Source organism: Chamaea fasciata, unplaced genomic scaffold, assembly GCF_029207755.1.
Source record: "Chamaea fasciata isolate MVZ Bird 193981 ecotype frontalis unplaced genomic scaffold, bChaFas1.0.hap1 SCAF_2, whole genome shotgun sequence".
NCBI classification, from domain to species: domain Eukaryota; kingdom Metazoa; phylum Chordata; class Aves; order Passeriformes; family Sylviidae; genus Chamaea; species Chamaea fasciata.
Window position 1 is genome coordinate 193,303 of NW_027094087.1, and position 18,976 is coordinate 212,278.

The following is an 18,976-nucleotide window of genomic DNA, read 5'->3' on the forward strand; positions in this document are numbered from 1 at the left end:
ATAAACGGTGATCAGTTTTCTGATGGAAGTCCTCGAAATAGACCTGAGTGTCTGTGTAACTTCCCCCCCTCCGCAACTGGAAACAAACCTCGTTAAACCATGACACCGTGACAGATGAGGATGCTACAGATGGAGTCACAGCAGAGGAAATCTTGTTCCTGCCAGTTACCCATGGGAAGAAAGCAATTCCCAGCTGTCTTACGCTTGAAAAATAGGGAAAGGGGAACCTGGGTTGTCTCCTGCTTAGGGTGTACATTTTCACTGTCCTAAAAAGGGACCATTTGAGGCTTTGGAGTGATTGGCGCGGGTCAAGGATCTGCTGCCTTGGCAGGGCAAAAGGTGGAGCTGCTGTGAGTGTGACAGACCCAAATAATTAGAGACCGACGGGAAATTGTTCAGTGCACCAAACATGACAGAGAACGTCATCTTGACTGGTGTCACATGTAGAGCTGGGACAACGACCCTAAACACCCCCCAAAGGTAAAGAAACCCTGAGCCACGCTACGATCAGACCCCATAGGGGTGGTTTATTGGAAGCGCCAGTAAGGAATAACAGGAAGTCCCTGGCCCTCAGCTTGGTCCCACCTGCCCACACCACTGCCCTTGGGAAGTGCTGTTCTTCCCGGCTGGAAAGCCAACAAATATTTTTTTCCTTTGTCCCTTTAAAAACTCTTCTCTGAAAACCTCCGTTCTCTCACGTTTCTCCTCAAACAGCATCCTGCCTCCTTCCGTCTCTCCGGTCCCTCCCCGAGCGTGTGGCTTCGCTGCTCCCCGGCGCTCCGGCAATTAATATAATTGATGCTGAGCCTCGGTGGGCCGGAGGAGACACCCAGGGGCTCAGGCCAGGGCCGGCCGTGCCAGCACCAGGGCACGCTGCAGCTGCTCGTACGACACGAACATCACCACGTTCCAGGAGCCCAGCCGCAGGAAGGACGGGACAAAGCTGTGCCGGCAAAAGCAGCGCTGAAGGGGACTCGCCGGGGACATTCCCGTCCCCAAAGTCCCGCACGTGAGTTGGGATAATCGGGGCTCTGTGAGGGCATCGCAGCGAGTGTGCAGGTGCTCAACTCACCCCTTGTAGAGGCCGGCGGGGCCATCCTGCATGAGCAGGGCCAGCAGGCAGCTCAGGGCGTTGCGGTACTGCCCGGGGCTGGCGTTCATGTACCGCGTCTTCACCACGTCCACCGGGGACGCCACCACCGTGGCACAGAACCCGGCGCCGAAGGCGGCCACGAAGTGGCACGGGATGTTGTCTGGGGGTGGGGAAGAGCCGGGGGTTGGATGTTGCAGGGACAGGGATGGCACCTGGCCACGTCCCCCCGCGCCGTCCTCACCTGCCATGAGCTGCGCCCGCAGCAGAGCGTCCTTGAGGAGGTCATAGGTGACGAGCTCCCCGCAGTTGATGATGGCGTTGCGGGCGATGTTGGGCAGCGTCCCTGGGCGGGAGGGCGGTGACACTGGGAACGCTGCTCACAGCCCCTCCTGGAGCATCCTGGGCAGGTGTCCCAGCCCTGCTGTCCCCATCCTTGTCCCCATCCTTCTTCCCTTCCCACCCCATCCCTTTCCCACGGCCATCCCTGCCCGCTCTTACCTCTCCAGAGCCCGCGGATGCCCTCCTCCCTGGCGATGGTGCGATAGGCGTCCACGGTGCCGCTGTACCGGCGGGCGCTGTCTGACAGGGCCCTGCTGGCCTGGAACCGGACCTTCACCACGTCGGTGGGCTGGGCACAGGCCACGGCCACAGCCCCCGTGGTGCAGCCAGCCAGGAGCCGCGTGGCCATGCCTGTGCCTGGAGAGGGCAGCTGTTGGGACTCCGGGCCCTGCAGGGACCATCGGCCCCGCGGGGACCCCCAGCCCTGCAGGCACCCCAGGGTGAGTGGCCTGTGGTGCCCCAGAGGGTCATCTCAGGGGGTTGTGCTCCCCAGGGTGAGTTTCTCTCTGGGAGAGGGCTGTGCATCAGGAAGGGGGTGCGCAGGGAAGTCCGGACTGCCCAGACACTCACTCTCAGCACCCTTGGGGGTGTAGAGCTGCTTCACAGAGTCGTACAGCCCGATGCGGATGGAGGCGAAGCTCATCTGGCGCTGCAGCCCGGCCGCCAGCCCGTTGTAGAGGCTGCGGGCTCCCTCCGTCCTCACCATGGTGCTCAGCGTCCCCAAAACTCCCCGGTACTCCACAGAGCTGATGGTCCGGGGGATCCTCACCTCGCCCTGGATCTGTGGGGTGCCAACTGTATCACCCCACCTTCTGCTCCTCCCCAGGTGCCACCAGCTGCGTGGCAGAGGTGGCACGGAGCGTCCCCCGTCAGTGTCACCAGTGTCCCTTTGCCCGGGGGGTTGGGGGCCCGGCGGATCGTACCTGCAGCCGCACTTTGGCGGTGTCCAGGGGAAAGGTGCACAGGTCAGCGATGCAGCCGGCCATCCCCGCGCTCACAAACTTCATGGCGGCCGTCGGGGGCACCTCGGGGGGCTTCAGACCCACCATGGTGGCAGAGGGGCTGGAAGGAGAGGAGGGGTTTGTGGGGGAGCCAGGAGGGTGCATCAGGACAGGGCTTCACGTGGGGGTCCTATTCGGCGACGGAGGTGATGATGTGCCATGGTGGCTCTTGGCGGCTTTGGTCAGTTCCCAAAAACCATATCCTGCTCTGTCTCCTCCCTTCTGTCCCAGGGAAACTGAGGCACAGGGCTTGCTCGGCACGGGATCAGCAATGCCCACCCTTCCCTATCCCACCCCAGCCATAACAGGGGTAGCTGGGTGAGATCATCTCCCCCAGAGTGACCTGCCCGGAGCCACAGCCCTCGGTGGCCTCACCGTAGGGACCTCAGCACAGCGTTCCAGCTCCTGCCTTGCGCAGGCAGTGCCCTCAGAGCCGTCTGCCTGGCCCCACCCTTATATACCACCCAGGAGGACATTCCAGCAGCCACGGATCGGGTGACAGGAAAACAGTGTTCCCCCCGTGGCATTTCAGTTGATGGGACTGGGTCACCTGGCACCCGTGATGAGGCGGCTGCTTCAGCCCCCTGCCCCCCTCACGGGGCTCAGGCATGTGGAGGGGGCTCCTGCCCAGACCCCCTGCACTGGACTGGGGAGGAATGACAGTTTTTATCCCAAAACCACCCTGGGAAGGAGGAGATGCAGGAAACCCTCGCCCCGAGGCTTTTACAAGCAAGCGGTTTGGGGGCAGTGCAGCACTGAGCTCTTTGTGCAGGGCAGGTTGGACCCCTCTGCCCAACACAGACCACGAGCCACAGCCCACCCCAGACAGCTCCGAGCTCCCGGCAGGATTGCCTCTGCATGGTGAAACCTGTTCCCCAAGCCCACGTGGAGCAGGGGCTGGGTGAGCACCTTGGAGCAAAATCCAGCATCAAACCCATGACACCGTCCAGAGCGTGACCGGGCACTGGGTCTGAGGCTGCCGGGAGGAACTGGGCTTAGGACAAAAGGCCGGAGGCCAAGATGGAGTGAAGAAACGCCCCTTTTCCTCCACTTTAAAAACTGTCTGTGTTTAACCCTTGGTGCTCGTTAGCCCCACATGCAGAAAAATCTCTCAGGATGTGCTGCAAACCTCTGCACTTGTGCCTGAGCTGGCCTTGATCAAGAGGGACTTTGAGTGGTCCTGAGACCCTGAAGCCACCCTTGCTCCCTCCCTCGGGCTCCAGACAAAAGCTGCCTGGCACCAGCACCCCTCTCCAGCTCTCCTGCCTTGTTTTCCTGCCACTGCTGACCCAGACCTGAAAGGAAGACGCTGTTTACCTCATGCCCACGATATAGCTCAGGAGTCAATGCTGTGACCTCGTCTGTGACAGTGATCCCAGCCCAGCTGGCATCCTGCCTGAGGTTTTTTTGGGGATGCCACCAGGAGAAAGCAGTCAGCACGTCACTCCTGTCCGTCCAGGGGACACTGGGTGCCTTTACCTCCCATCCTGACCCAGCAAGGGCAGGGAAAGGGGCCACAATCACAGGGCAACCTGTGCCAGCAGTGAATTACGCATTCAGGATGTCCCCTGGGAAAAACAACACTGCAGAAGTGGGAGAAAAAAAGGGACACTGAACCTTTGGCTGTTTAAATCCTGAATTCCACCCGTGGTTTGAAAAGGAGCTCAGATTGGAAGTGACTCATCCCACCTGGGGCTGTGCTGCATGGTGATACTCAATTCCTTGGCAAAGCAGTGATCTTTCCATGTGCTCCTGGCCACCCCAGCTTCCAGCAGCATTTCTCTGACTTGGAAGCTCATGTGGGAGAGACTCCAGACCCCTGTTGAGGAAAGGTTCCTGCCCTGGCCTAGAGACACTTTGCACAGGCTGACAAGAAAACCAGGGGAATTTTATTGAAACAAACACTGGAGAGAGCAGTACAAAAATAACTGAGCTCTGTTGGCATCGAAGTCTGTTCTCTGAAAGGTGTACAAAAATAATTTAAATATAAATATAAAAGTCTCATCTTTCTAGTCACCCTCTTTTGTACACCCACCAGATTTTACAGTGCCCTTGGCCTGTGTTCACACAAGCGCTTTGGGCACCTGCGGAAACAGGAAATTGTTTTTGAAAGGGCCATTGCACAGGAATAAATCCAAAAACTGGACTACTTGGAGAGCAGGTGACAGGCCATGGGTTACCCACAGGGGTGTGTCTCCTTGGGGACCTGCCCCTACAAGAGGCAGCTCCCTGAGGGTGACCACAGGCTTTAAGCCCTTCTAAACAGGGGGCTTCAAGTAACTAACCAATTAGGCAAACCAAAACCAGAGCCTGAAAGCCGTGACTTCACCTCCCTTTCGCTGGAGGGCTCAGCCTGTGCCAGTGCCTCCGGCCGTGGCTCAGGAAGCTCTGCTGTGGACGGTCTCTGGCCAACACTATTCCTTCTTGGAGAGCTGAGCAGAGAAGATCCTGGCGATTCTCTTGGCCTCCTCTTCCGAGAGCTCGGGGCTGGGCCTGGGACGATTCGCTCTCCGGTAAGGAATTCCTCCAGGCACTGCTCCACTCCTGCTCTGGGGACAGAAGGGACCAGGTGTGAGAGCCCTGCCTTGCCCTTGGTTTCCTGCTAGGGCAAACCACGGGGCTGTGCAGACAGTGACAAGTTGGATACACAGAAAAAAACACCCCAACGAGAAAGAGAACGATCTGAGCCCCGGAATGGGGCTCTGGTGTGTGACCTCTGGACTTGTGAGCATCCACCCTCAGCCAAAGTCTCCCTGTATGACGCCAAAGGAACGGCAGTGGTGTAGCCACTGGGACTTGACTGCATTTTGGCTTCCAATTATTATTTTACCGTATAATTTGCAGGACCCTGAAGACCAAATCTCCTCACGGAGGAGAGGCAATGCTCTGGTCACAACAGATCTTACGCCTGCTGACAAGACAAGGCAGGGAATGGGTTTAAACTAAAAGAGGAGAGATTTAGACTAGATATTGGGAAGAAGTTCTCCCCTATGAGGGTGGGCAGGCCCTGGCACAGGGTGCCCAGAGAAGCTGTGGCTGCCCCTGGATCCCTGGAAGTGCCCAAGGCCAGGTTGGATGTGGTTGAGAGCAGTCTGGTCTAGTGCAAGCCATGGCAGGGGGTGAGGCTGGATGAGCTTTATGGTCCCTCCCAGCCCAAACCATCACTCTGATTATTCCACGAAAAATGGGATGGGCCAGGCTCAGCTGCCTGTGGGGACCCCAAAGCAGCAGCCCATGAGAGGAAAAGCCCTGGTTTAAGCAGTGTCATCTCCTCTGTGCTTTGCCAGCAGCCTGGCTTTGTCCCTGATGTTCCAGCAGCACTGGAAGATGAGTAATTTCAGCATACAAAGAAACACATTTCTACCCAACTAGTTTAGAGCTGGGCTGTGCCTGTGAAGCACTGAGAAAAGCAATCCTGCCCCGGGAGCCTTTAGGGGAGGAAGCTGTGGGGCCAGGATCGTCTTTTGGAAAACTGATCCGCCAATCTGGCCTTTCACCTACATCACTGGGCTGCTTCCCTGAGCCTCGGGAAAGGTCTCCTGAGGTGCCCAGCTCCCTCCCAAGAGAAACAGCAGCAGCACCCTGTTTTGGTGCACTTTGATATGCCCCTTTGGAGAGGGAAATGGCTTTCTTATGAATAACTGAGTCCTTGTGTTGCTAACCTGTGCATTAGAGACTCAGGTGACAGCCTGCAGATAAAACACTTTAAAACACTTCCTGTTTTTACCACACTGAAATAACAGACATGGATAATTAGGAGAATCTCGGCTTTGCTCTTCTTTCTTCTTAACAGTTCTCCAGGATGAACTTCCTAAACCAAAATGTAAGGAGCCAAGAGAGATGAGATGCATCCCTGGCCACAGCAGAAGCTTAAACACTAAACAAAAAAAGCAGAGAGAGCTGCTTGCTGGGCAAAGCACCTCCCTTGGACAGGGCTGTCCAGAGAGCAGGAGAGCAGCTCATCCTCCCCACCGTTTTCTGCCCATCTGTCCAAGGAACAGCCAGGAGGTCAGGAGTGGCTGGAGAGGGGCAGTGACCAGGCTCTATGCTGATCCCTGAGTTCTGCACAGCATCTGAAAGCCTCTCTAGGAAATTCCCCCAGTCTGCCAATTAACCCTATTTCAAAGGTGCATGAAACTGCGTTTCCTGCCTCCCACAGCTCCCCTTTCCCATGTGCCATGTGTCCTGCACAGCCAGAGATGGAGAGCCAGCACCTCCCATTTTCAATGTAAGGAACAGAATCCCAGAATGGTTTGGGTGGGAAAGGACTTAGAGCTCATCCAGTGCCACCTCTGCCATGGGCAGGGACACCTCCCACCATCTCAGGGTGCTCCAGGCACCCTGGCCTTGGGCACTTCCAGGGATCCAGGGGCAGCCCCAGCTTCTCTGGGCACCCTGCGCCAGGGCCTGCCCACCCTCATAGTCAATAATTCCTTCCTAACATCTAATACCCCCAAAATGCTCTGTACTCCAAAGCCACACCACAAGAGCAGGCGCTTGATGCCATTTCTGTCACCAAGGCAAAGGAGAGCAGTCTGTTTGCTCCCAAAGTCAGGAAACCAGGTGTGCTTGGAAAACACACCACTGGCATGTTGTTTCAGAGAGGAGCAGCTAAAATACACCTCCTCCCATTCTCCTATCACTGCCCAATGTGCAGGATGAGGTGGTGTTAAGATGTGTGCAGCTATCCCAATGACCTTCCTAAAAATGAACTTCCAGCTGTGGCAAAGGTTTAACACCAGTTCTTGCTGCTATTTTACGTGTACAGGTGTGACTCAAAATGAGCAAGGTTTAGAAGCACCATTAAGACTCCCAGCTCAGACAGATGACCAGAAGCATAGAATCATGGAATTACTGAGGTTGGAGAAGACACGTAAGATCGTGGAGCCCAACCACTCCCCCAGCACTGCCAAGGCCACCAGTATCCCATGCCCCAAGTGCTACATCCACACAGCTCTAAATCCCTCCAGGGATGGGGACTCACCACTGCCCTGTGCCAGGGCTGGAGAACCTTTTCAGGGAAGAAATTTTCCCAAATGTCCAACCTTAACCTCCCCTGGCACAGGCTGAGGCTGTTTCTCCTTGTCCCTGTTCCCTGGGAGCAGAGCCCGACCCCCCCAGCTGTCCCCTCCTGTCAGGGAGTTGTGCAGAGCCACAAGGTCCCCCCTGAGCCTCCTTTCCTCCAGGCTGAGCCCCTTTCCCAGCTCCCCCAGCCTCTCCTGGGGCTCCAGCCCCTTCCCCAGCTCCCTTGTTCTTTTTTGGACATCAGACCTTCCTTTGATCCATCTCACAGGCAGTTTCTGATCGCCAGTTTTATCCTCCTGCATAGTTTCCAGAGCACACATCTGAAATGTCATATTTACACCATTCCTCACCCCAGGAACAGGCCCAGGTCAGTGCCCATCCCAGGTTTCTCCCTCTCTGCCTCTCAGACTCCAAGTGTCTGGTGCTCAGCCAGGGAGCACACGTGTTCCACAGGGAAGATGCAAGAGGAAAGGGGACTCGTGCACCGAGGATCACGCTTCACTCTCCTTTTTATAGGAATGGCAGTGACACCAAAACCAGCCGAGGATTATTCAGGGCCTGTGTTGCCAGGGCCTGGACTAAAGGAGATCCACGAGCACGTTATAGGTCATGGTGGGGGGCATGGCCTCTTCTAAGGTCAAAGAATTCCAGTCTTGGAGGCAGAGAATGTTTCAGCACTGTGGCTCAGCAAGTTTGCCAGCAGTTTTGTTTGTGCACAGGGATGCAGGGAGGGAAAACACATCCGTGTTCACAGGCTACAACCTACCCTGGCTGTGGCCTTGCACCTACTCCTGCTTTCCAGGCAGGAAATCAGAAAGATCCAGCAGATCAAGAAGAAACAACACAACCAAGAAAGGATGTTTTGGCTGTTGCTGCCATTAGCATTTTTGGAACACATAAAGCCTGTTGTTGTCAATCTGCCCAAGGCTGTGTTATTTCTAATTCACACTGAAGGTAAGTCTAAGTATACACAAATATGTATTACTCTGAGTAAAACTGGTTTCCACCTAAATTCCTTATCCTTTTGGAATATTCCTAGAGGTGAGGGAGAAAAAATATCATGGTATTTGGAGAGAGACTTTAGCCAAGGGCCTGGAGTGCCAGGACAAGGGGGCAGAGTTAGATGGGATATTGGGAAGGAATTGTTCCCTGTGAGGGTGGTGAGGGCCTGGCACAGGGTGCCCAGAGCAGCTGTGGCTGCCCCTGGATCCCTGGAAGTGCCCAAGGCCAGGCTGGACAGGGCTGGGAGCACCCTGAGATGGTGGGAGGTGTGCCTGCCTATGGCAGGGCGTGGAACAAGAGGATCTTTGAGGTTCTTTCCCACCCAAACCATTCTGGGATTCTGGCATTTTATGGAAAAGCTTATTAATGCTCTGATTTTTCAAACCTATCCTCTAGTCCCCACTCAGAGCAGGTGAGCAGTGCCGAAGACAAGAGCTGGCAAGGACCTCAGGAATGGGAAGTGTTAGTTTGATACAATGCAGAAAAGAAGTAAAAACCAAAGAGGTTTTGCGAGGCTCTACAAAACCGTGATCCCTGGAAGGTGGTCACAGCATCCACACTGAGCCTGGGCTGGGCAGCACCTCCTCAGGACCCCATGTCCTCACAGCAGGAGCTGAGACAACATTTCTGTCTCAAAAGTCACCAGCTCCTTTGCTGTGACTGCCCAGCTCCACACCTCACCACTGCTTTGTCATTCCAGGAAGAAAGGCGGGGAAAGCAGGGGTCAGAGAAGCCAGGGAGAGGTGGCAGGAGCACACTAGGAAGGCCAGGAGAGACATTTGCCAGCTGCCAAGTGAGTGAGGGCTCTGGCAATGTCCAGAGGACGGCTCAGATTTCAGCCTCGCTGTCACGCTTGGTGTTTGCTGACCTGTGCAGAACCAAACCAAGTCCGGATTTAGAAGCCGATGTTCCAAAGGCCAGTTAAAACCAAAACTATGAGGAAGCAGTTTTTTTTTCTGAACTCTGTGTACTGGTAGCAGTGAAAATCTGGTCCTTCACAGAGAGAAGTTGATGCACAAGGCACAACCAAATCCTGTCTCAGAAACACTACAGGTGCTGCAGCAAAGGATTAGTGCCAGCTAATCCTCAAATTAAGAGCTTTAAGATCAAAATATCCAAATAGTGCCTTGCTACCATTTTACCTAATTAGTAATCATTTGCAGGGCTGTAGTTCCAGGCACTCAGCTCAGAGCTGAAGAGAGGGGATTCAAGTAAAGCTGGTATTAGTATTAAACCACAGGTTTCTATGACTTCAGAGCTATTGGAGCCTTTCTGAGCCTGTTTTGATTCAGCCAAGCTGTTCCCAGTGACAAGCCTGCTCCTTCAAGTGTTTGTTTCCTAGGTCACATGGAGAGGAACAAAGTCATCACCTTCTCTGGGAGTGGTAAACAAACAGTCCAGCTGCCCCACATCCACATCAACATCCACAGCAGAGCTGGGGCTGGAAAAGGACCATGGAATTCCAGAATGGTTTGGGTGGGAAGGGACTTTAAACTTATCTCACTTTAACCTCTGCCACAGGCAGGGACACCTTCCACTAGACCTGGTGACTCCAAGCCCCATCCAACTTGGCCTGGAACATTTTCAGGGATGGAGCTGCCACAGCTTCTCTGGGCACCCTGTGTCAGGGCCTCCCCACCCTCAGAGGGAAGAATTTCTTCCCACGATCTAATCTAAATCTCCCCTCTTTTAGTTTAAAACTGTTTCCCCTTATCCCATCACTATCTGCCTGTGTGAAAAGTCATCCTCTCTCTTTTTTATAACCCCTCTTTATGAACTGAAAATAAGATAAATATGTAGACGTTGAGACAACCGAGTCACAAACCTCTCACAGTAAATACATCTTCATGAACACAAAAAAAGCAAAACCTCAGCAATCCACAGCTTTGGTGCAGGAGGAACAATCACTCAAGTTGTTCTACTACTCCCTGAGTCACAGAAGGGTTACAAGATGCTTCTCCAAGAACCCCCTCCTGCTGCAAACCCCCTCATTTCATCCTGCCGTAAAAGAGATAAATTGAAGCCATAATTACAGGTTAGAACTCCTCAGAATTAGGCGTGTCACCTCACAACAAAGCACAAAGAAGTGTGGAGTGAGAACCTGCCGCTTCCACTGACCCTGACGGAGTAGCATTTTCTGAGCATACTCAACAACTGGTTGACACAAAGGCACAAGGATCACAGACAACACAGCTGTGGATGTTAAAAACCATCCTCACAGGGAGAAGGTGTCACGAAGATTCCCCTTGACACCACTTGGAAGCCATCACATCTAAGCTGAGTGCTGGCAGGCAAAAGAAGGGAGAAGTTTTGTTCCCGCTTTAAGGAATGGACTAAGTTGGACAGTAAAGGAAAGATCATCCCACACTTACTTTTGGAGACACGGAAGGATGAGACGAAGTGCTGAGCAGTTTCATGGAGGCTTCCATCTCCTGGGGTGGAAGGAAGAAGTTGGGAACAACAACAGGATCAGATCTGAGCAGAATCGTTAAGGAACAACCTTTGGCAGTACGCAGTTGCACAGAGCTCCAGATGTGGAAAAAGCTTCTCCTGTTGGCAGATCCCAAATAGTAAATTTCATTTGTTTTAATCAATATTCCATTGTTCTGAACACTTGGCTCTCTCACCTGGGCTAGCAGAGCATGGGACGCTGACTTGCTTTAAAACAGCACCTCACAAGTTTGTAGAGGACTTCATCCTGCAAAATTTCCAACACTTAATCCAAGATTTGTAATTTGTGCAAGAAACATTCGGAAGTATTTTAAAAGCAAAATAAAGCATGTGTCTTTTAATACAGGAGAAACACAAGAGCTCTAACACATGGGGAAAAATAACACGGACAGAAAATGCAGGAAGACACAATGGAACTACCCAAAATGAAGTGACTCTCACAATCACAACATGTATTGGCTACAAGTTTCAAGAAAGTCATCACTACCCTGTGTGAAACAGTGTAATGGGGTCCTCCAACACCTTCCCAGATCACCAGTTCTGAATTCATTTCCCAGGGAAGAGCTTCACATAGCAAATTTCTCTGTCCTGAGGCCAGGGAGATCCTAACTAAGCAGAAGAGTGCAAGGAGTTTTTGAGTAAAGGATACAAAGTGATTTTTGGTTTGATGGGGTTTTCTGAGCCTTCCACTGCGTCTTCACTGCCGTCATCAGGGAAGCTCTCACTATTTCTCTCTGAGCCAGCTTGGGCTGACACGCTCTGAACACCATTCTCATCAGAACCGCTTCCTTCCTTGCCTTGATGATCTTCATTTACAACCTCAGCATTTTCCTCCTCCTCTCCCTCAGTGGTTTTTTGATCAGTCAAACCCATGTCTCCTGGGAATGGCAGCAGCTCCTTGGAGCCTGCATGGAACTCTACACTTGTCTTTATGGGTGCAGTGTTCAGTGCTCTGCTCCAGAGGCTCCGTCCAGCGGGCAGAGGCGGCTCCTTGTCTGCCATTCCCGCGCTGCTGCTGAAGGTCTGGGAGTCTCCTGCTCCCCCGGGACAGTTCCCACCTGTGTGGGGGCTCAGGGGTGGGCTCAGGGCGCTGAGCACGCTCTGGCTGTCCCCTTGCAAGGTGCTGGACAAGGTGCTGCTGTTTCGGAAACAAGCCACATCTATGGAGTGCTGATCCTCGTGCCCGTGGTCCAGAGGATGCTGCTCAGCCGCTTGCCCTGTTTCAGAGATCACACTGGACCAGGGGCTCGTCCTGTCTGTTGCGGTCGTTATCTCATTAAGAGTTCGTGGTTCTATAACATCTTCTTCGTATTCTTCTTCACTGTGTGGCTGGACGGCAAAAGCACCCCCGTTGTCCTGGACATAACCCGCTGGATGCTCATCCTCGGGGACAATGGGGCCTAGAAGCTGGTGCAGCATGTGTCTGTCAAACACAGACCTCCCAGCACTGCACGGCTGCTGCGGGTCACTCGAAACGCCGGGTGCATCTGACTGCAGCTGGCCCTCAGGAACCTCAGGCCTGGCTCCTTCCTCCTTCCAGCTGGGTACATCCACAGCACCCAGCCTCCTGCTGCTGTCCTGATGTACATCAGCAGCTTCTTTGCTATTTTTACTTATAGTCTGCAGGTCTGGTTAACAAAAAACAGCATCAGTAAATGCATGGAGAAACAATTCAGCCTAAATCTGATTTTTGGGGGGTTTTGGCAGAAAGTCCTAGATGTAAGGATGGTTGGGAGCTAAACATGCACAGCTTTGCAAACACTGCTGATGCGAGCATGGCCAGCTCTGCTTCCCACTGACAAGGCCAGAAGAACAGAAATGCTAAGGAAAAACCAGAAGCATTAAGGATGACATAAATGGGAAATTTTACAAATTCTTTAAAAAGTCACAATCACTTATTTTTGCTTGCCAGTGAGCAGACCCTATTCATTGCTTGCACCCTCTGAGAACTGAGTTCACCAGTATCAGGTAAAGTGGCCAACTATTTTAAGGCAAGTCCTGCTCCAAGGGAATGGTGGGGAACATTTGGAAAAGGAGAAGGAATAGCCTGGAACTGATTGTAGAGGAAGGCATGTAAAAAAGCAGTAAAAACAATTGGTAAGGATGAGAAAGGAAATAAAAAGAGCAAAACCTTGGAGAGTAAAGAGGGGGAAAAAAAAGAAGATCAAGATGGTGATACAAGAATGGCAAATTCTGGAATAAGAGGGATGTGCCCTTCAACTCCATCTCTTGGAAACGCTGCTTCCCTGTAGGAAGCCATGGGCAAAAAACCATGGAATAACTTTCCACATGGCAGCAACTGTAGCTCTGGGCTCCAGTTTATTCTCTGCTCTGGTAAGTTATTTTAAAAGCATCAGCAGGGATTTGATTTCCTTGTCATTTTGCTACTCACAGCAACAACTTACCATTGATGAGGCTGCTGACCTGAGACACCAACTGACTAGATTTTTCCAAAAGATGGCAGCCTTTGGGATCCACTTCTCTGCTCATCGAGCCCTGATGGTCACTCTCCCACTCCTCATGGCTTGGTTTGGATGTGCTGAAGTCAGGAAAAGACCTGGTCAGCTTCTCAGTGAAGTATCTTTGAACCTCATCCAGCTCGCTCAAGTTTTTTCTGCAAGCAGTGGTAAGAAATTTGGTAAGAGGGGGAGAACAAGCCTGTGCCAGTTGGGTTTAAGTTGGATCATTCTAGTCAACAACATGTAAATTTGCAAATGAAAGATTAAAGGTTTTTATTGAATAGCAGATCAGTAGGCAAGTGTTGAGGTTGCTCTAAGTAAGAGGAAAGCACTCCAGAACAAATCCTGCCTTGGCTATGAAACTTAGGCTGGAAGCTGAAAAAGAGCTAGTTCTAAACTTACCTAATCAAAGGAGTTGGATTTGAAATTACCTTCTCAAATAGAAGTCATAAAGCCAAGAATATTACTTGACTTATGGCTGAGCTTGATAAAAATCAAGCTTGTGGTAGCATGGGAAGGGATGAAACACCTCAGGAAGTCTCTTTCATTCCTATATTCCGACAGGTAATAAACACTATTTTCTAAACTTAAACCTCATTTAAAGCTAGAATCTAGCCAAGTGAACAGTGCTTCTAGCAAGATGGCAAAGGATATGCTGCCCCATGCACCCCCAAAATGCTTACAGGCTTGTCCTTGCACCTGTGGAAGTCAACTGAAGGGATTATTGGCTTCACAGCCAACCTGCTTTGTGACAGGAGTACCAGGATGGACAAACCCAAGCATTCCCTCCAGATCTGGAAACACTGCTGCTGCTGTTCCCCTTCAACAGCTCACCACACTGCTACAGCACTTCATTCCTGTTGTGGAGCTCCCCATCCAGTCCCTGATTTTCCACCTCGCCTCAGCCCGCTGTCAATGACACCGGAATCTCTTCATGGCTACTGCACTGTTTCACTTTCACTTCCTTAGAACTGGATCCATCACTTCCAAGCTCTTCCCTGCTAACCTAAGGCCTGGCAGTGCCCTGCTGGCCAGAGCCCAGCTTTACCTGAGAGCAGTGAGGAGAGCAGCACGTGAGGACGGTGGTGCCGAGTCCAGTCGGGCGGCGCGGCGCACGTTCCCGTCTGCCTGCTGCAGGGATTCATGGAATCTGCGCACGTTCCGCATGTGCTCCTCGTGCCGAGGCCTCTGTGTGCCAGGGGGGCTAATCCTGCTGGAAACAAGCCTCTGGTTAATACCAACAGCAAGGCTGGAACCTCTGACTCTGCAAAGTCTGCCAACTAAGAATGTCCGATGGCTTGAAATCCACTAAAGAGCCGCCGGTGGATGAAACTGGTTTTTCCAAATGTCCACAGGATGCCATGTACTGCTTCTGATTTTTACCAAAGTCAAGTTAATGGTGGGGCTGGTAGGGAGCTTTCCATGCCTGCTGGCAGCTCCCAAGCCAGTTGCTCAGATCCTACAGTGGTGGCCCACAGTCCCTCTAAACTCCAAAGACACATTTGGGAAAAGGATCATCTCTGTAGGCTGAAAAAACAAATCATGAACTAAAACACTCTCACTCACTTGAAGGGACAGAAAGCAGGAATTACTACAGGATATCTGACACTCTGACTCCTGTAATATGCAATACTACAGCATCTCACCAGCTGTCACTCACCGGTCATGGACAGAAGTTAGGGCAAAATCAAGGGGATGCATCAGGAATACTCTACTCTAATTTATACTGACTAAAAATAAAACCAAACACAGACACAACCTTTATTCTTATCAGGGCCTGGAGAAAGTACCTGCCAGCTTTAACAATGGCATCATTTAAATCCTAATTTACAAGGGTGCAAATAAAACAAATCAGGAAGGATCAGTGACAAGGAAAAGAACATCTGGGTTGTGTGAAAAAGAACCTGTCCCAGGATTGCTGCCTCCTGTCCTGCACCTCCCTCTGGCTGTGAAAGGGAGTGTCCACTAACTTTTAAGCCCAAACACAGTTTGACAGGGTGTACTATTTTTCCAGTAGAGTCAACTGGCTTTAGAAGGGTATTCCTGAAACCTGAAAATATTCCAAAAGATTGTCAGCCTGTGGACTTACCGCTCTCGAGCAGGAACGTTGACTTCCTTGGACAAGGAATTCAGCATCTGCTTGGACAAGTTCGTAGAATTACTGGGACATGCTGGAAAGCTGACCTTCACCTAGGATGAAAAGGAAAAAGGAATACTGTACATGAGTCTGTCACAGCAAGAAAATAAGAGACATTAAGACATTATCCAGCTGATTAAACAAAACCTCAGGCTTTCTAAATAGCTTTAAATTTTCAGATGATTTCCCGGCACTGAGCCAAAGTACTATTTCACAACACTTTTTATTTCAGACACTTTTGTTAACTCCCTCCATACTATCAGAGAATCAAGTGATGGAAAGTAGGATAAGGGCTGCATTACGTGTCTATAACACACCCCAGCATATCTGGGAAGCCTAGAGAATAAAGAAAAACCCAGAAAAAATAGTGAATATTCCAGAAAAAAAAGATTCCTGCTCAATTAGGTGTTTCCTAACCAATGAAAAGTTGAATCTACTGTATGTTTTTGAGCACCAGCTGTCACCCAAAGTGGCAAACAGAACTATGCCATGCTTCCAGACAGCCAAATGCACAGAATATTCTTTAAAAAATCCCAAACACCCATGAAGCAACTGTAACAGAGTGAAGCCAATGGGGATGCTCAAGACTTGGTTGAAGTGTTGTAACTAGCGTTGGCCAGCAGCTACCATGGAAACCTGGAGCAGAATTCCTAAGGAATTGGGTGGTTTTAGTGCATTTAGGCAGACTGGTCCATGAGAGTGCGGTGAATTGGTGGTGAAATTGCTCAGGAACCCCGAGGGCTGATCAATTAGCAATCCAATGAATTGTGAGAGGAGAAGAAATGGAAGAACATACAGAAGAACTTTCCGGCTGGCTTCGGGCCCTGGCCTGCCTTTCTTCTTTGAGACCATTTACGTTCTGGAGAGGGGACACGGCCACCTTGATCTGCCCCCGGCACTGCCCGCTGAAGTCGGTGATGTTGTACCACCCACACACCAGCTGGAAGCCAGAAAGGAGAGGAGAAAGGTCCACGGAGGCAAATCCTATCACTCGCTCCGACTCTGGGGAAGAAGGACACAGAGCACACACACATTGACAGGAATCATTTCCAGGAATGCTAAAACACAGCCCCTGAAACATGGCTTGGAAGTTGACCCGAGGTCCAGAACAATCCTGTCCAACGGGGGGATATTATTTGGATTCCCTCGGTTATGCTCAGCTAAAAATGTCCCTGCAGAACAGTGAAAGCCCAGGGCAGGGAGAGGGACTGGCAGGAGAACCACCGTGGACACACAGTACTCTGGATACACAGGAAGTTTATTTTTGAAGCAAAAATCAGACAGTTAAACCTCAATGTGTAAAAAGAAGGAAATAAAAGTGTTTGGCTACAACTGGCTGGCCACACTTCAACCACCTGCAGCAACAACAAACAGCATGTGAAGGAAGCAGTTAAGAATTTCCTTCAGCAGGAAAATCCAACCTCTAAAGCACCATCAAAACAAAACCAGAGAGAATATGGATAAACCCAACCTTGTAAGATGATTAATGGGGAAATGGAGGATGCCAAGGGCCAGAAAGTCAATAGGTATCTATCTCTACCATTCTTCTAGCACAAGGCAAAAGATGGCACGACAATTCCACTCTCCAATTCACTTAACAGAATTTATTTTCCTTGCATGAAATACACGTAACCTAAGGAAGGGGATGCAGAAAACACACTCCTCTTAATACTGCATTGCTGCACTACAAACTTCACCTGCTTTATGCCACACTTTGAAGACCAAGGTTTGCTGTGGATCCAGGAGAAGCTCTTTGGATAATCTGTTAGGAACAAAAACCATAGTATTTTATGCAAAGCAGGAAAAAGCAGTAAAATGCTTCTAAAGTTTCAATGTCATTTTATCTACCCAGACAAATCAGTTTCTTTCTCTATTGATGGGGCCAGGAACAAAACAAACCCCAAAATTACTAAGCCTCAAAGCATAACACAGCCCTACATAATTTTTGAGCTTCCAGTTATTCCATAAGTATTTCCCTCTCCTCACTCCTGCTGCACATTTAAAAGATAGGACAAAGAAATTGTGAAGGAACAGAAATACAGTTTATTTCATGACTCAATAACACAATGACAGCAAAGCACTGGGGTTATGGTTGAAAGCTGTAATGTTTGGAGTCCATTCCTGGAAATAAAAAAAAAAAAAAAGGAAAGAGGAGAGGTTAAATGTACAACAGTTTTTAAGTTGTTTAAAGGGATCCAGATATTAGAAACACTGGAGGAGATACAAGATTGGATCATAGAGGTGAATTCCTGAATACTGCCATGCATGACTTGAGCTGCTGAGGTTCCTCAAAGCAGTCAATTAATCTGTTTTAATTTTAGCTCAGATATCCAGGTCTGAGCTAAGACCCTCAAACCATACGTCCTTTTCACACCTGGCCTGGCTGTCAGACCTGGGCAGTGCCTGTGTGAATCCCCATCTCTCACCTTGCTTGCTGCTGGAAGTCCCAGACTGGCGAGTCTGTGTTTTCTATCACTGGAGTGGTTACTGGACCATCTGCACCAGCAACAGCAAATGATACACAGCTACTGGGGGCTGTTACTTCACGCTCTGTCAAGGGACTTCCTGAAATGATACAGAATTAAATACAGATTTTTTAAATTAATAACACCACCAACAAAATCTAAAGGCAGCTCAGCAATTCAAACCACACAATTAGCAAAGAAATCCAGCACCTAGAATATACTCCTTTTCACTGGTGGAGCTGACAGCACATTATATTTACAATGGAAGCAAATATTACACGAACCTTTTACAGAGCAGAAACTGGAATATTCAAGAGAGAAACAGAAAAACCATTCGCCCAAGATCATCTAAGAAGTCAGAAGTACAGATAGGAATAAAACCCAGGTCCTGAGGACCCTATTCCAGTCCTTGAGCTCCTCTCCATGCTGGGCCACCTGTCTGGCAATCATCAAGAATAAAATTTCTTCCTGAAACCAGCTTGTATTTGTTTCAGTGGATCAGCTGCCTCTCAATTAGTTACTTCTAAAAATCCCCTAAAATAAGGAGTCAAAGACAGAAATACTTAAATATTTCTGCACTAATCAAAGGAAACCTCTTTAATATCATGAAAAACTTTGCAATAACGAAAAAGGTTGCATTAGTTTTTCAAAGGCTAGGAATTCCAGAAGATTCTAGAATCATTAAAAAAACCCATCTGCAGGGCTCAGAATCTTTTAGAATTACATACCCTTAAATCATGGCTTGCAGTTGGCTCTTAGTTGTGTTATCAGGGGAACAAAAGCTGAGTACAGTGAGCCAGCTTTACAAATTTATTATGTACTAATTTGCAGGAGTCTTTGAGATGGGGACATCTTGGGGTTTAGTTATGCAGTCAGTGCTTAACTTGGAGTTCAGCTATTCAGATAATGCTTGATTTCTGAATTCAGCTGTCATCTCTAACAGGTAACATGATGTCATTTATATTTTGGATTTTACTCATGCAGATAGGCTGAACAGTTCAGCC

The 18,976-nt window shown here is 50.3% G+C and overlaps 2 protein-coding genes across 7 annotated transcripts in view; both read right to left on the reverse strand.

Moving 5' to 3' along the window:
• Positions 1 to 502: 502 nt before the first annotated feature.
• Positions 503 to 3,862, reverse strand: LOC136303394 (putative mitochondrial transporter UCP3). 3 transcript variants are annotated; one of them, XM_066207084.1, is made up of 7 exons: positions 3,751 to 3,862; positions 2,356 to 2,494; positions 2,003 to 2,213; positions 1,592 to 1,789; positions 1,335 to 1,436; positions 1,073 to 1,253; positions 503 to 943 (listed from the first exon to the last, which is right to left on the reverse strand). In XM_066207084.1, the coding sequence occupies exons 1-7, from the start codon at positions 3,753 to 3,755 to the stop codon at positions 838 to 840; spliced, it is 942 nt and encodes a 313-aa protein (XP_066063181.1). In that variant the 5' UTR covers positions 3,756 to 3,862; the 3' UTR covers positions 503 to 837. The 3 variants fall into 3 exon arrangements, with proteins under 3 accessions (XP_066063181.1, XP_066063175.1, XP_066063170.1); XM_066207078.1 differs by lacking the exon at positions 3,751 to 3,862 and adding an exon at positions 2,809 to 3,733; XM_066207073.1 differs by lacking the exon at positions 3,751 to 3,862 and adding an exon at positions 2,809 to 3,737 and having other exon boundaries at positions 1,073 to 1,436.
• Positions 3,863 to 4,300: 438 nt separating this feature from the next.
• The window catches only part of C2CD3 (C2 domain containing 3 centriole elongation regulator), a 36,631-nt gene continuing 21,955 nt past the window's right edge, over positions 4,301 to 18,976 (reverse strand). The window contains exons 24-32 of one of the 4 annotated variants that reach the window (XM_066207065.1): positions 17,934 to 18,072; positions 17,205 to 17,269; positions 16,304 to 16,509; positions 15,460 to 15,560; positions 14,419 to 14,583; positions 13,317 to 13,450; positions 11,561 to 12,539; positions 10,833 to 10,935; positions 4,301 to 4,977 (exon numbers count right to left, since the gene is read on the reverse strand). In XM_066207065.1, the coding sequence (XP_066063162.1) occupies positions 4,759 to 4,977; positions 10,833 to 10,935; positions 11,561 to 12,539; positions 13,317 to 13,450; positions 14,419 to 14,583; positions 15,460 to 15,560; positions 16,304 to 16,509; positions 17,205 to 17,269; positions 17,934 to 18,072 (2,111 nt within the window). In that variant the 3' untranslated portion in view covers positions 4,301 to 4,758. Of the gene's footprint in view, positions 4,983 to 10,832; positions 10,936 to 11,560; positions 12,540 to 13,316; positions 13,526 to 14,418; positions 14,584 to 15,459; positions 15,561 to 16,303; positions 16,510 to 17,204; positions 17,270 to 17,933; positions 18,073 to 18,976 lie in introns of all 4 variants that reach the window. The other 3 variants (XM_066207062.1, XM_066207055.1, XM_066207069.1) reach the window with 3 other exon arrangements.